The sequence below is a fragment of the Engystomops pustulosus genome, chromosome 8, assembly GCF_040894005.1.
Source record: "Engystomops pustulosus chromosome 8, aEngPut4.maternal, whole genome shotgun sequence".
Lineage (NCBI taxonomy): Eukaryota > Metazoa > Chordata > Amphibia > Anura > Leptodactylidae > Engystomops > Engystomops pustulosus.
Window position 1 is genome coordinate 95476500 of NC_092418.1, and position 12888 is coordinate 95489387.

Consider the following 12888-nt stretch of genomic DNA (forward strand, 5'->3'; position numbering starts at 1 on the left):
GAAGATTAATTAGAAAGCAATGGCTTTTTGTATGTATGGATATTTGTATGGATATCTCAAAGGTAATCTACAGAAAATAAACTTAAAGGAAATTTACCATCAAAATCAAGAATGATACACCAGGGACACTCATAGCTCTTCATAATTCTTTCCTCCCTATAACAGATTGAAGATGGAGGAGAGCTGTGTTACACGTTAGATGAGGGGCACACAAGGTTTACAGATCTCACGCAACTTGTTGAATTCCATCAGCTGAACCGGGGAATCCTGCCCTGCACCCTGAAGCACTACTGCACCCGGGTCACTTTCTAGCCATCCTCAGGAACTGCTGCTGTATATAGCAATTACTGTACTAAGACATTCTTATCATTGTATATACCAAAAAAGATCTGGAATTAGCAAACAGTAGCAACAATCAGAGATAGAAAATTTAGGATCAAAAAAGCTTTTATGTGTGGCCAAAATGTGACAATGGGTCACCCCCAAAACAAGTCACGTGTCTATGATTATGCTCTGGAGACTGGTATCAAAACGTTGAAAAATGTATGTACAATATTTTAATAAACATAACTGATAAGAACATGTTATATCTTGTGCTGTATATCCTGAATTGTATACATGATATCTACTGCTTTAGATGTATGTTTATTAGAGATGAGCGAACATACTCGTTCGAGCTTGATGCTCGATCGAGCATTAGCGTACTCGTAACTGCTCGTTGCTCGGACGAGTATTTCGCCCGCTCGAGAAAATGGCAGCTCCCGCCGTTTTGCTTTTTGGCGGCCAGAAACAGAGCCAATCACAAGCCAGAAGACTCTGCACTCCACCCAGCATGACGTGGTACCCTTACACGTCGATAGCAGTGGTTGGCTGTCCAGATCAGGTGACCCTGGGATAGACTAGCCGCTGCCCGCGCTGCTCGGATCATTCTCTGTCTGGATGCCGCTAGGGAGAGAGCTGCTGCTGGTCAGGGAAAGCGTTAGGGTGTTCTATTAGCTTACTGTTAGGCAGGAGTGATTCTACAACAACCCAACAGCCCTTCTTAGGGCTACAATAACGTTATACTTTTTTTTTTAATTTGCTTGTGGCTGGGCTTGCTGGCACTAGTAGTGCAGCTAGTACCATATTGTGAGGAATTAGCAGGGGGACTTGCTACCGTTGTGTTTAGCTCTTAGTGACACACATATCCACCTCAAACACCAAAGTGGGAAAATTTATTAGGGGTTTGATTTCAATTAGGCACAGTCTGCCAGTTTCTTTTTATTTTACGTTTATTTTTTTAATAACTCAGTGTCATCTCATCTTGCATAGTAGTGTGCTTTAATACTTGGCTAGAAAATAGCCATAGGAGAATCCAAACGGCTTACTTACGCCTACAGTAGCGTTATATATATTTGATTTCTGGTTGATCTGCTGGTGGCTGTAGTTGCTGCAGTGCATCTACTAGCAAATTGTGAGCAATTTGGAGTGAGACTTGCGACCACTGTGTTTTGCGCTTAGTGACGCACATATCCATCGCAAAGACCGAAGTGGGAAAATTTATTAGGGCCCGGGGTTGGATTTCAATTAGGCACAGTCTGCCATTTCCTTTTTTATTTTACGTTTATTTTTTTAATAACTCAGCGTCATCTCATCTGGCATAGTAGTGTGCTTTCATACTTGGCTAGAAAATAGCCATAGCAATAGGATAGCATCGTTTGGTTTTAAAAACTAAAAAACACACAAAAAAAAAAAAACACAAAAAAAAGTTAAAAAAAAAGTTATAACTCTCATTTTCAAAATGTTTAACCCGAGGGCTAGGGGTAGAGGACGAGGGCGGGGACATGGGCGTCCAACTACTGCAGGGGTCAGAGGCCGTGGTCCTGGGCGGGGTGAGACACCACCTGCTTATGAGGGAGCAGGGGAACGCCGCAGAGCTACACTCCCTAGGTTCATGTCTGAAGTTACTGGGACTCGTGGTAGAGCACTGTTGAGGCCAGAACAGTGCGAACAGGTGATGTCGTGGATTGCCGACAATGCTTCGAGCAATTTGTCCACCAGTCAGTCTTCCACGCAGTCCACCCATATCACCGAAATCGGCACTCCTCCAGCTCCTGCACCTCAGCCTCCTCCCCCCCAGTCTGCCCCCTCCCAGCAAAATTTGCCATTTAAACCGGCATACTCTGAGGAACTGTTTTCTGGACCCTTCCCACAGTCACAAACCACTTGTCCGGTTGCTGATGAGCAATTTTCCGATGCCCAGGTTTTCCACCAGTCGCAGTCTGTGGGTGATGATGACCTTGTTGACGTACTGGAAGAAGTGTGTAAAGAGGTGTCCGACGATGAGGAGACACGGTTGTCAGACAGTGGGGAAGTTGTTGTCAGGGCAGGAAGTCCGAGGGGGGAGCAGACTGAGGGATCGGAGGATGATGAGGTGACAGACCCAAGCTGGGTTGAGAGGCCGGGTGAACACAGTGCTTCTGAGACGGAGGAGAGTCCTCGACCAGAACAGGTTGGAAGAGGCAGTGGTGGGGCCAGACGGAGAGGCAGGGCCAGAGCTGGTGCATCAGCGCCAAATGTGTCACGTAGTGAAGCTCCCGTGGCGAGGGCTCCCGCGGCGAGGGCTAGATTTTCAGAAGTCTGGAGGTTCTTTAAGGAAACACCGGATGACCGACGGACTGTGGTGTGCCACATTTGCCAAACCAGGATCAGCAGGGGTTCCACCACTAATAGCTTAACTACCACCAGTATGCGCAGGCATATGAATGCTAAACACCCCACTCAGTGGCAACAAGCGCGTTCACCTCCGGCCGTGCACACCACTGCTCCTTCCCCTGTGTCAGCTGATAGTCAGCCCCCTGCCCAGGACCCTGCCACAAAAACCCCATCGTCGCCTCCACGATCCTCCACAGCATCCACCAGCGTTCAGCTCTCCATACCCCAGACGCTGGAGCGGAAACGCAAATATAGTGCAACCCACCCGCACGCCCAAGCCCTTAATGTGCACATCTCCAGATTGCTAAGCCTGGAGATGCTGCCCTATAGGCTAGTAGAGACCGAGGCCTTTCGCAGCCTCATGGCGGCGGCCGCCCCTCGGTATTCGGTCCCCAGCCGCCACTACTTTTCCCGATGTGCCGTCCCAGCCCTGCACCAGCACGTGTCAGACAACATAATCCGTGCCCTGACCAACGCCGTTTCTGACAAGGTCCACCTGACCACGGACACGTGGACGAGTGCTGCCGGGCAGGGCCACTATATATCGCTGACGGCACATTGGGTTAACTTGGTGGAGGCTGGGACCGAGTCTGACCCTGCGGCTGGTCATATACTGCCGACGCCGAGGATTGCGGGGCCTACCTCGGTCCAGGTGTTTCAGGCCTACTATGCCTCCTCCTCCTCCCACCCCTCCTCCACCTCCTCCTCCGAACGACCATCCGTGGGCATGGCGCCATCAGTCGGTAGCTCTAGGCACAGCAGCAGTGCCGTCGCTAAGCGACAGCAGGCGGTGCTGAAACTGCTGAGCCTAGGCGATAAAAGGCACACCGCCCAAGAACTATTACAGGGCATCACGGCGCAGACTGATCTGTGGCTGGCACCGCTGAACCTGAAGCCAGGCATGGTTGTGTGTGACAACGGCCGTAACCTGGTGGCGGCTCTGCAACTCGGCAGACTGACACATGTGCCATGCCTGGCCCATGTGTTAAATCTGATAGTTCAGCGTTTCCTCAAGACATACCCCAATCTGTCTGATTTGCTCACAAAGGTGCGCCGCATCTGTGCGCATTTCAGGAAGTCCAGCACAGATGCTGCCACTCTCAGGGCAGCGCAGCGCCGCCTCCAACTGCCCGCTCACCGACTGTTGTGCGACGTGCCCACGAGGTGGAATTCAACACTGACCATGTTATCCAGAGTTTACCAGCAGCGCCGAGCGATTGTAGACTGCCAGATGTCAACTTCCACCAGAACTGGTAGTCAGGTCAGTCAGCTTCCTCAAGTCTACAATGAGGAGTGGACGTGGATGTCTGATATCTGTCAGGTGCTGAGTAACTTTGAGGAGTCAACACAGATGGTCAGTGGCGATGCCGCCATCATCAGCCTCACCATCCCGCTGCTTGGCCTGTTGAAAAACTCTCTGGTCAGCATGAAGTCGGAAGCTTTGCGCTCCTCACAAGAGACGGGGGAAGAAGATTCCCTTGTTGATAGCCAAAGCACCCTTAGGTCTGTTTCTCAGCGCATATCGGAGGAGGTGGAGGTGGAGGAGGATGAGGAGGAAGAGGAGGAGAATGTTGGCGAGACACAAGAGGGGACCATTGTTGAGTCCTTCACTGTTCAGCGTGTATGGGCAGAAGAAGAGGAGTTGGAGGAGTTGGAGGAGGAGGAAATGGACAGTCAGGCCAGTGAGGGGAGTGAATTCTTACGCGTTGGTACTCTGGCGCATATGGCAGATTTCATGCTAGGCTGCCTATCCCGTGACCCTCGCGTTCAAAGAATTTATTCCAGCACCGATTACTGGGTGTTCACTCTCCTGGACCCACGGTACAAGCAAAATCTTTCCACTCTCATCCCTGGAGAGGAAAGGAGTGTGAGAATGCATGAATACCAGCAGGCCCTGGTGCACAAGCTGAAACAGTATTTCCCTTCTGACAGCGCTAGCGGCAGAGTGCGTAGTTCTGCGGGACAAGTAGCAAGGGAGAGTAGGCGAGCAGGCAGCTTGTCCAGCACTGGCAAGGGTACGCTTTACAAGGCTTTTGCCAGCTTTATGTCACCCCAGCAAGACACTGTCACCTGTCCCCAGTCTCGGCAGAGTAGGGCTGATCTTTACAGAAAGATGGTGAGGGAGTACGTAGCTGACCATACCATCGTCCTAAATGATCACACAGCTCCCTACAACTACTGGGTTTCAAAGCTGGACATGTGGCACGAACTGGCGCTGTACACCTTGGAGGTTCTTGCCTGCCCTGCCGCTAGCGTCTTGTCCGAGCGGGTTTTCAGTGCAGCTGGTGGCATCATCACCGATAAGCGTACACGCCTGTCGACTGACAGCGCTGACAGGCTGACGCTTATCAAGATGAATAAAGCCTGGATTTCTCCTAATTTCCAATCTCCACCAGGTGAAGGAAGCTCAACCTGAATAATTTATCCACTCCTCCTCCTCCTCATTTTCCTCCTTCTCCTCCTCTTTGTACAGTAAAGCAGAGGAAACTGGCTATTTTTTGACAGGGCCCACTGGCTCTAGCTATAGTACTTTATGCATTTAATTTTTATGGAGGGCCACCGACCCGGTCCTCTGTTTTAAACAATTTTTGGGAGTGCCACATACAGGCACTCAATCTATTCAATTTTTCTGGAGGGCCACCTACCTGCTCCTCTGGTTTGAAAACTTTTTTGGACTGCCACATACAGGCACTCAATCTATTCCATTTTTCTGGAGGGCCACCTACCTGCTCTTCTGGTTTGAAAACTTTTTTGGACTGCCACATACAGGCACTCAATCTATTCCATTTTTCTGGAGGGCCACCTACCTGCTCCTCTGGTTTGAAAACTTTTTTGGACTGCCACATACAGGCACTCAATCTATTCCATTTTTCTGGAGGGCCACCTACCTGCTCCTCTGGTTTGAAAACTTTTTTGGACTGCCACATACAGGCACTCAATCTATTCCATTTTTCTGGAGGGCCACCTACCTGCTCCTCTGGTTTGAAAACTTTTTTGGACTGCCACATACAGGCACTATCCAAATTGAATTGTCTCCATAGCAGCCTCCACACGTTGTCTCCATTGCTACCTCCAAAAGTCGTCCATATAGCTGCCTCCATACATCGTCCCTTTATCAAACGAGGTGTGTCAGGCCGAAATTTGGGTTGTTTTCATGGATTCCACATCAAAGTTGTTAACTTTGTCGCCACCCTGCTGTGTTATCCACAAAATACACTGGCAAACTTTTACCATTTACGGATATTATTTCAGCGCTTCTTGCGCATCTGTTTACATTCCCCTCACCCGCCATATCCTAAACTTATAAGAACGCTACTACACTTGATCTTATACAAAAGGTTCTTAGAAGTGCTGTTTGGGGAGTAGCCTAGAGACAGGGGCTTGGATTGGCGAAAGCTCGCCTGGCAGCGGAGCGCCAGCTCCATGCCAAGAACCAACTAACATAGTTTTAACTGCAGCACCTTTAATCTACTACTAGTTCACTGCCTCCATACATGGCCGCCTTATCAAACGTGCTGTGTCAGGCAGAATTTTGGGTTGTTTTCATGGCTTCCACAGTAAACTTGTTAACTTTGTCGCCACCCTGCTGTGTAATCCTCAAAATATACTGGCAAACTTTTACCATTTACGGATATTATTTCAGCGCTTTTTGCGCATCTGTTTACATTCCCCTCACCCGCCATATTCCAAACTTATAAGAACGCTACTACACTTAACTTGGTGCAGGCTGGGACCGAGTCTGACCCTGGGGCTGGTCATATACTGCCGACGCAGAGGATTGCGGGGCCTACCTCGGTCCAGGTGTTTCAGGCCTACTATGCCTCCTCCTCCTCCCACCCCTCCTCCACCTCCTCCTCTTCCGAATTACCATCCGTGGGCATGGCGCCATCAGTCGGTAGCTCTAGGCACAGCAGCAGTGCCGTCGCTAAGCGACAGCAGGCGGTGCTCAAACTGCTGAGCCTAGGTGATAAAAGGCACACCGCCCAAGAGCTATTACAGGGCATTCCACATCAAACTTGTTAACTTTGTCGCCACCGTGCTGTGTAAGCCACAAAATATACTGGAAAACTTTTTTCATTTACGGATATTATTTCAGCGCTTCTTGCGCAGATGTTTACATTCCCCTCACCCGCCATATCCCAAACTTATAAGAACGCTACTACACTTGATCTTATACAAAAGGTTCTTAGAAGTGCTGTTTGGGGAGTAGCCTAGAGACAGGGGCTTGGATTGGCGAAAGCTCGCCTGGCAGCGGAGCGCCAGCTCCATGCCAAGATCCAACTAACATAGTTTTAACTGCAGCACCTTTAATCTACTACTAGTTCACTGCCTCCATACATGGTCCCCTTATCAAACGAGCTGTGTCAGGCAGAATTTTGGATTGTTTTCATGGCTTCCATGTTAACTTTGTCGCCACCCTGCTGTGTAATCCACAAAATATACTGGCAAACTTTTATCATGTACCGATATTATTTGAGCGCTTCTTGCTCACCTCCTTTGGTTCCTCTCTGCCACCCATTGGTTTGAAGCCTGAGTCCATTTAGGGTATGTCGCCATGCCACTCTCTAGCCTGCCGCTGCTGCCGCTGCCTCTGCATGCCGTCCCCTATAGTGTCAGGGTCAATTATTGGATGTTTTAGATGCTATCTAGCTTCATTCTGTCACTCTGTCATGGCCATGCTGTTGCCCATAATTTTGGCATAATTAAGCAGCCTCAGAGGCATCCATGCATGCTGCCCCTGCTGTTTCCTGTCCATTTCCGTGGTGTTTCCATCCTTTTCTGAGGTTCCCAGGTGTTTGGCCAAGCTTCCCTGTGCAGAGCCTTGGTCCCCTTGAAAAATGCTCGAGTCTCCCATTGACTTCAATGGGGCTCGTTACTCGAAACGAGCACTCGAGCATCGGGAAAAGTTCGTCTCGAATAACGAGTACCCGAGCATTTTAGTGCTCGCTCATCTCTAATGTTTATCCATCCTAAATTATCAAGTTAGTAACAGGCGGTTGTTCCCCAACTTGCACAGAGCAGCAGGTCATACCCACCCAATTCTGTTTGTTTTTTTATATTATGTGAGATGTAGGATTTTGCCGGTTAGCTGTAGATAATCCGACCCAATCCATGGATTCCAGAATGTGTGGAGGTTGGACCAGACACTGTGCTGGTGATGGGACTCCAAGCATCACATATGATTCCCCGGGAAAAACCTGTGCTAGAGATGAGTGAAATTATTAGGTACAAACCAATAATGCTCCTCATTTCATTAATTAAAAAAAAAAAACATTTTTTTATTTTTCTCGCTCATCTCATTTTAATAAGATCTGGGAGGAATGAAGAATTTTAAAGATTGGTACAAAGAGAAACAGAAAAGATTTGAGTTGGATTAAAAATCTGAAAAGTACCAGATTTGTACTTAATTTTACAACCCAAGAAATAGATGCGCTCATTATTATTACAGTATGTCGTTGTTGTCAAGAGGTTTGTGTGGCTCCTGATGTATGAAATACCAACCCCGCTATAGTGTTAGATTTGTTAGGGACATGTTTTTAGCCTAAGGCAAGTTACGCACAAGTGAGATGAGTCCGAGAAAAATGGCGGGATTTTCTCTACCAAAACTTATGTCACCTGAATCGGCAGGTCACTTGAGTCCAGTAATACAAGGACCAAGAATACCACCAGGGAGCGATTATCCTGGGCCAAAACTCATTTGAGGGCATCTGACCTCTGACTGACTGATTTCTGTGATCAGTAACAAATGCCCTGTATTTTTCTTGTTCAATTCTATAGGGGAAATTATGCCCCCTAGTGCTCTACATTGCCATACATACCATGGTCTTATCTTAAAGTAAACCTACCATGAGGAATCTACCATCAGAAGTAGATCTGATAGTAGATTCCTCCTTCCTGCCTCTGCCCTAATCTGTAATTGAAATATTCTGGAACCTAACTTGTTAAAAACTTTATTTTAGCAGTATGTAAATTATCTACAGAGGCTACAGGGGCGTGTACTAGCCTGGCCAGGCTCTGGGAGCTAAGGATACTCCACGCCCCAGTTGCCTCTGCAGGTAATTTACATATTACTAAAATGAAGTTTTTAACAAGCTAGGTTACATTCCAGGATTATTAGATTACAGATTAGGGCAGAGGAAGGGAGGAGGAATCTAACATAAGATCTACTTCTGATAGAATATTCCTCATGGTAGGTTTCCTTTAAATGTATTTACTAGCAGTCCCATAATAACCTGTGACCAGCAGTGTCATTACCTTTCCACTTTTAAGCAGTTTAATTCCTATTGAACCTTTCCTATCATGTAAACTAAGAAAAATGATCATGTTCCGAAACATTTGTCCCTTATTAAAGATGCACACAGCGATTTCAGACCGATCCCAATTAATGCTAATTGAATAGAAGAAGGAAGGAGAATTCTGTACATGAGTAGATTGAGTGTAGCATGTTCAGCGCCGGCCTCTGGATGTCAGCAGCGTACCATAAAGCAGTCCGTGTCTAGGCTCCGTCTGCCATCATTACCCGCTCGCTCCATGCACACCTTTTAAACAGCCGATGCTTTTTTTTTTTTTTTCTAATTGTATAAATTATTTACTTATTCTGTACCAATTAGTTCTACCAATTGCTAGGTTTGTTATCAAGTTGGGCTTTAAGATAAAAAACCTGGACTTGAACAATGATTAAAAATTCATCAGCGCGGAGGATTAAATATGCACATATTCGGCGTGTGAAGCTTGTTCTTAAAACCATTATGTTAACTTTTTATTCTAATGATTTCTATAATTAATATAAAGGAGCCTGAAAAGACTTTTGAAAGCGTAATGAGACTTTTCAAAAGGGGTGAGATGCAAATAAGGCGGCTAAGTTATTGCAAAGAAACCCCATTTAAATTGAAGTCGACACAGCTGACCACCCTCTCCTCCCTAACATACTTTATCCTGCCGGACTTGTGACATCTCCGGCGCCCTTAGTTTTCTTCCAATTGTAATTTTCGATCTTTAAGACAGAACAGTGTAATGTGTTCATTCCACTTAATGAGATGACTCCGAAGGGGACTGGAGACCTGATTCCCAATCCACGTGGGACCGTAAAATTCCCAAACCTTGAGAAAGGGTCCATCCATGTATTAACCAAAGCCATGCTTTCATTTGTAAGTATTTTTTCTAATCAGGGATGGGTTGACCAAGATAATTGTTTAATTAGTATCCAGTTTCCCTCTCGGTCTACCTCCAGGTCAGGTTACAATTCGCACTCATGTCCTTGGTAGGATGTTAGAATTTCACAAAGACAATGGAGTTTTAAAGGGAAGCTACTTAGGAATACTGGATGTAGATGTCAGACAAATGCCCCTATAATAATAATGATTCCTTTATTAATATAGTGCACACAGATTACACAGCGCTGCACAGAACTTGCCAAAATTGGTCACTGTCCACAATGGGGCTCAAAACCTAATCAACCTACCAGTATGTTTTGGAGTGTGAGAGGAAACCTACGCAAACATGGAAAGAACATGCAAACTCTTTGCAGATGTTGACCCTGGGACTTGAATCCAGGACCCCAGCACTGCAAGGCTGTAATGCTAACCACTAAGCCACTGTGGTGCCCCACTATATTGACACATGGGCCTCCTTCTGATGGCATAACTGGCACCTCCTACTATGGTCAATAAAGATGTTATATGGCATCCACGGCCTATGGTTAATAGGAACAGGCTAGTGGTCTGTAGAAGACGATGGGTTGATAGAAGCTTCTGTGTGGTGTGGTCTGGAGTGTAGACAGGAGGAATGAAAACTTCCATGGGTCAGAATAGAGACACTAAAAAGCTATATGGACATCACTGGTGTCATATGTCAGGTCAGGTATCAAATATACAATTATATGATCTCTGACTCTGGGTTTAAGGTGCTGTCTCCTTTTGATGACCTTTTTATGAATAGAAACTTGAATCTGACAGCTCTCTGCAGATAGGACACTATGCACAATCTGCTCAGCTCCTCCTGCTCTATAACATGCTGCCTGCAGATAGGACACTATGCACAATCTGCTCAGCTCCTCCTGCTCTATAACATGCTGCCTGCAGATAGTACACTAAGTATAATCTGATCAACTCCTCCTGCTCTATAACATGTCACCTGCCCATAGGACACTATGCACAATCTGCTCAGCTCCTCCTGCTCTATAACATGCTGCCTGCAGATAGTACACTAAGTATAATATGATCAACTCCTCCTGCTCTATAACATGTCACCTGCCCATAGGACACTATGCACAATCTGCTCAGCTCCTCCTGCTCTATAACATGCTGCCTGCAGATAGTACACTAAGTACAATATGATCAACTCCTCCTGCTCTATAACATGTCACCTGCCCATAGGACACTATGCACAATCTGCTCAGCTCCTCCTGCTCTATAACATCCTGCCTGCAGATATACTACACATTCAAGGTTACAGTTTCCCTTAAATTAATTCCTTTATCTATTATTGTTGGAGCAATGCATCACCCAGCTATGAGGCTCTGAGAGTCCATCAGCAGATGCTAGGCTGCTCTTTAAATCATTCCATAGATTGTAGTAAACCAGTTGCTTATGGGATGCAACAGTATAGGAGGACACAAAACTCTCCTGGAAGGCCCTACTGGATTTATAAATAGCATCCATTGAGGCCATTCCCTATGTAAGCTACTTGTGAATAAGGTAGTGTATAGTAATTATAGCTTCATAGGTGAAGCACTGGGAATGTTCTTCACATTACGATAAAAGGTTAACCATTCACACATCACTGTCAAATATACGTTACCACTTGATATAACTTTGTGGTTGTCTCCAGAGGACAGGGTCATTACAATTACTATGAAGTTTAAAGAAATTAGACAGTCAACTCCAACCTTCTGACCTTTCCTGACCACTGATGGAGAAGGTATTTCCTCTACAATTACCCAATGTGAGGGTAATGAAGGATTAGGAGAAGCTCCCAGAAGTACTACTAGTCAAGAGTATATTTAGTAGTATACAACAACCATCTGCTACAATCCATCATTTATTAGTGAAAATCTTAATGGGATATTCCGAGAATATGAACGTCTGATACAAAAACCCATGATGCTATAACTAAATGAATATAACAAAACTCAATGTCATTAGTCACAAAATGGAGATTAAATAGTTTGATTTTATGATTCACCAAATTTTATGGGCTTTAGTAGGTGGAGGTATCACCAAGATGGCCGTCACTGAAAACTACAAGTCCCATGATCCTTTAGTTCTCAGTAGCTGCTGCTCCCTCTTATGCTCTGCTCCCAGTGGTGATGTAATAGACTGTCCTACTCTGTTACCATAGTAATGATGTGTAACTGCCATTACTGCACATGGCATCACTGAGATGACATCACCAGAACACTGGTCATACTGGATGCACTGCAACCAACCAACCACAGCCAAACATACTGATGATCACATGACCTGTCCAGGCAGGTGCCGGACATGTGATGTGGACATGTGACCAGCGGCCATCTTCTGGCCTGTGTCTGCTCCATGCAGAGAAAATCAATGGACTGATTAAAGGGCCAGTAGCATTTTAATTCTCCATTACAGTGTATGTCCTCAACAGTTTTCTGCTAAGGGGAGCAAAATTTTAAATAACAACTAATTACATATTAGCTTAGATCATAAGAACCCATTTGCATATGAATTATGCTTATTCCTGGAATACCCCTTTAATTTTGCCATACTTGCCATAGTTCATAGTGCTAAAGAAATGTTGCTGCCTTCTCGTATATGTGGCTTTCATGGAGTTATGGAGGCCAAGGTGGCCGACCAAGTCTTTAACACATGAACTCAGCTGGAAATGAAGCAAATTTGGCACAAATTGGGGCAGATTTACTTACCCGTCCCGTCGCGATCCCCAAGGTTCAGACGAGGATGAAGTCCGGCGCGATTCTTCAAGATCGTGCGTCCATTTTCCTGCATCTGTCACTTCCCTGCTGAGGTTCGCCGAAGTTCACCTTCTTCTTCCTGGTGTATGTTAGTGCATTGTCTTGCGACACAATTTGAATTGTAAATCCCGTGCTCAGTCAGAATCAGTCGGGTTGTCTGTCGGCCACGCCCTGGATTTGTGTCGCATGCAAGTCTGCGCCAAAATGCGATTGCATGCACTAAAAATGCGCGGACCCTTAGTAAATGAGTGCCATTATTT

At 46.2% G+C, this 12888-nt stretch overlaps 1 protein-coding gene across 1 annotated transcript in view; it reads left to right on the forward strand.

Moving 5' to 3' along the window:
• Positions 1–582, forward strand: part of GRB14 (growth factor receptor bound protein 14) — a 58979-nt gene extending 58397 nt beyond the window's left edge. The window contains exon 13 of the mRNA XM_072121854.1: positions 166–582. Within this exon, the coding sequence (XP_071977955.1) occupies positions 166–312 (147 nt within the window). The 3' untranslated portion in view covers positions 313–582. The remainder of the gene's footprint in view (positions 1–165) is intronic.
• Positions 583–12888: the final 12306 nt, after the last annotated feature.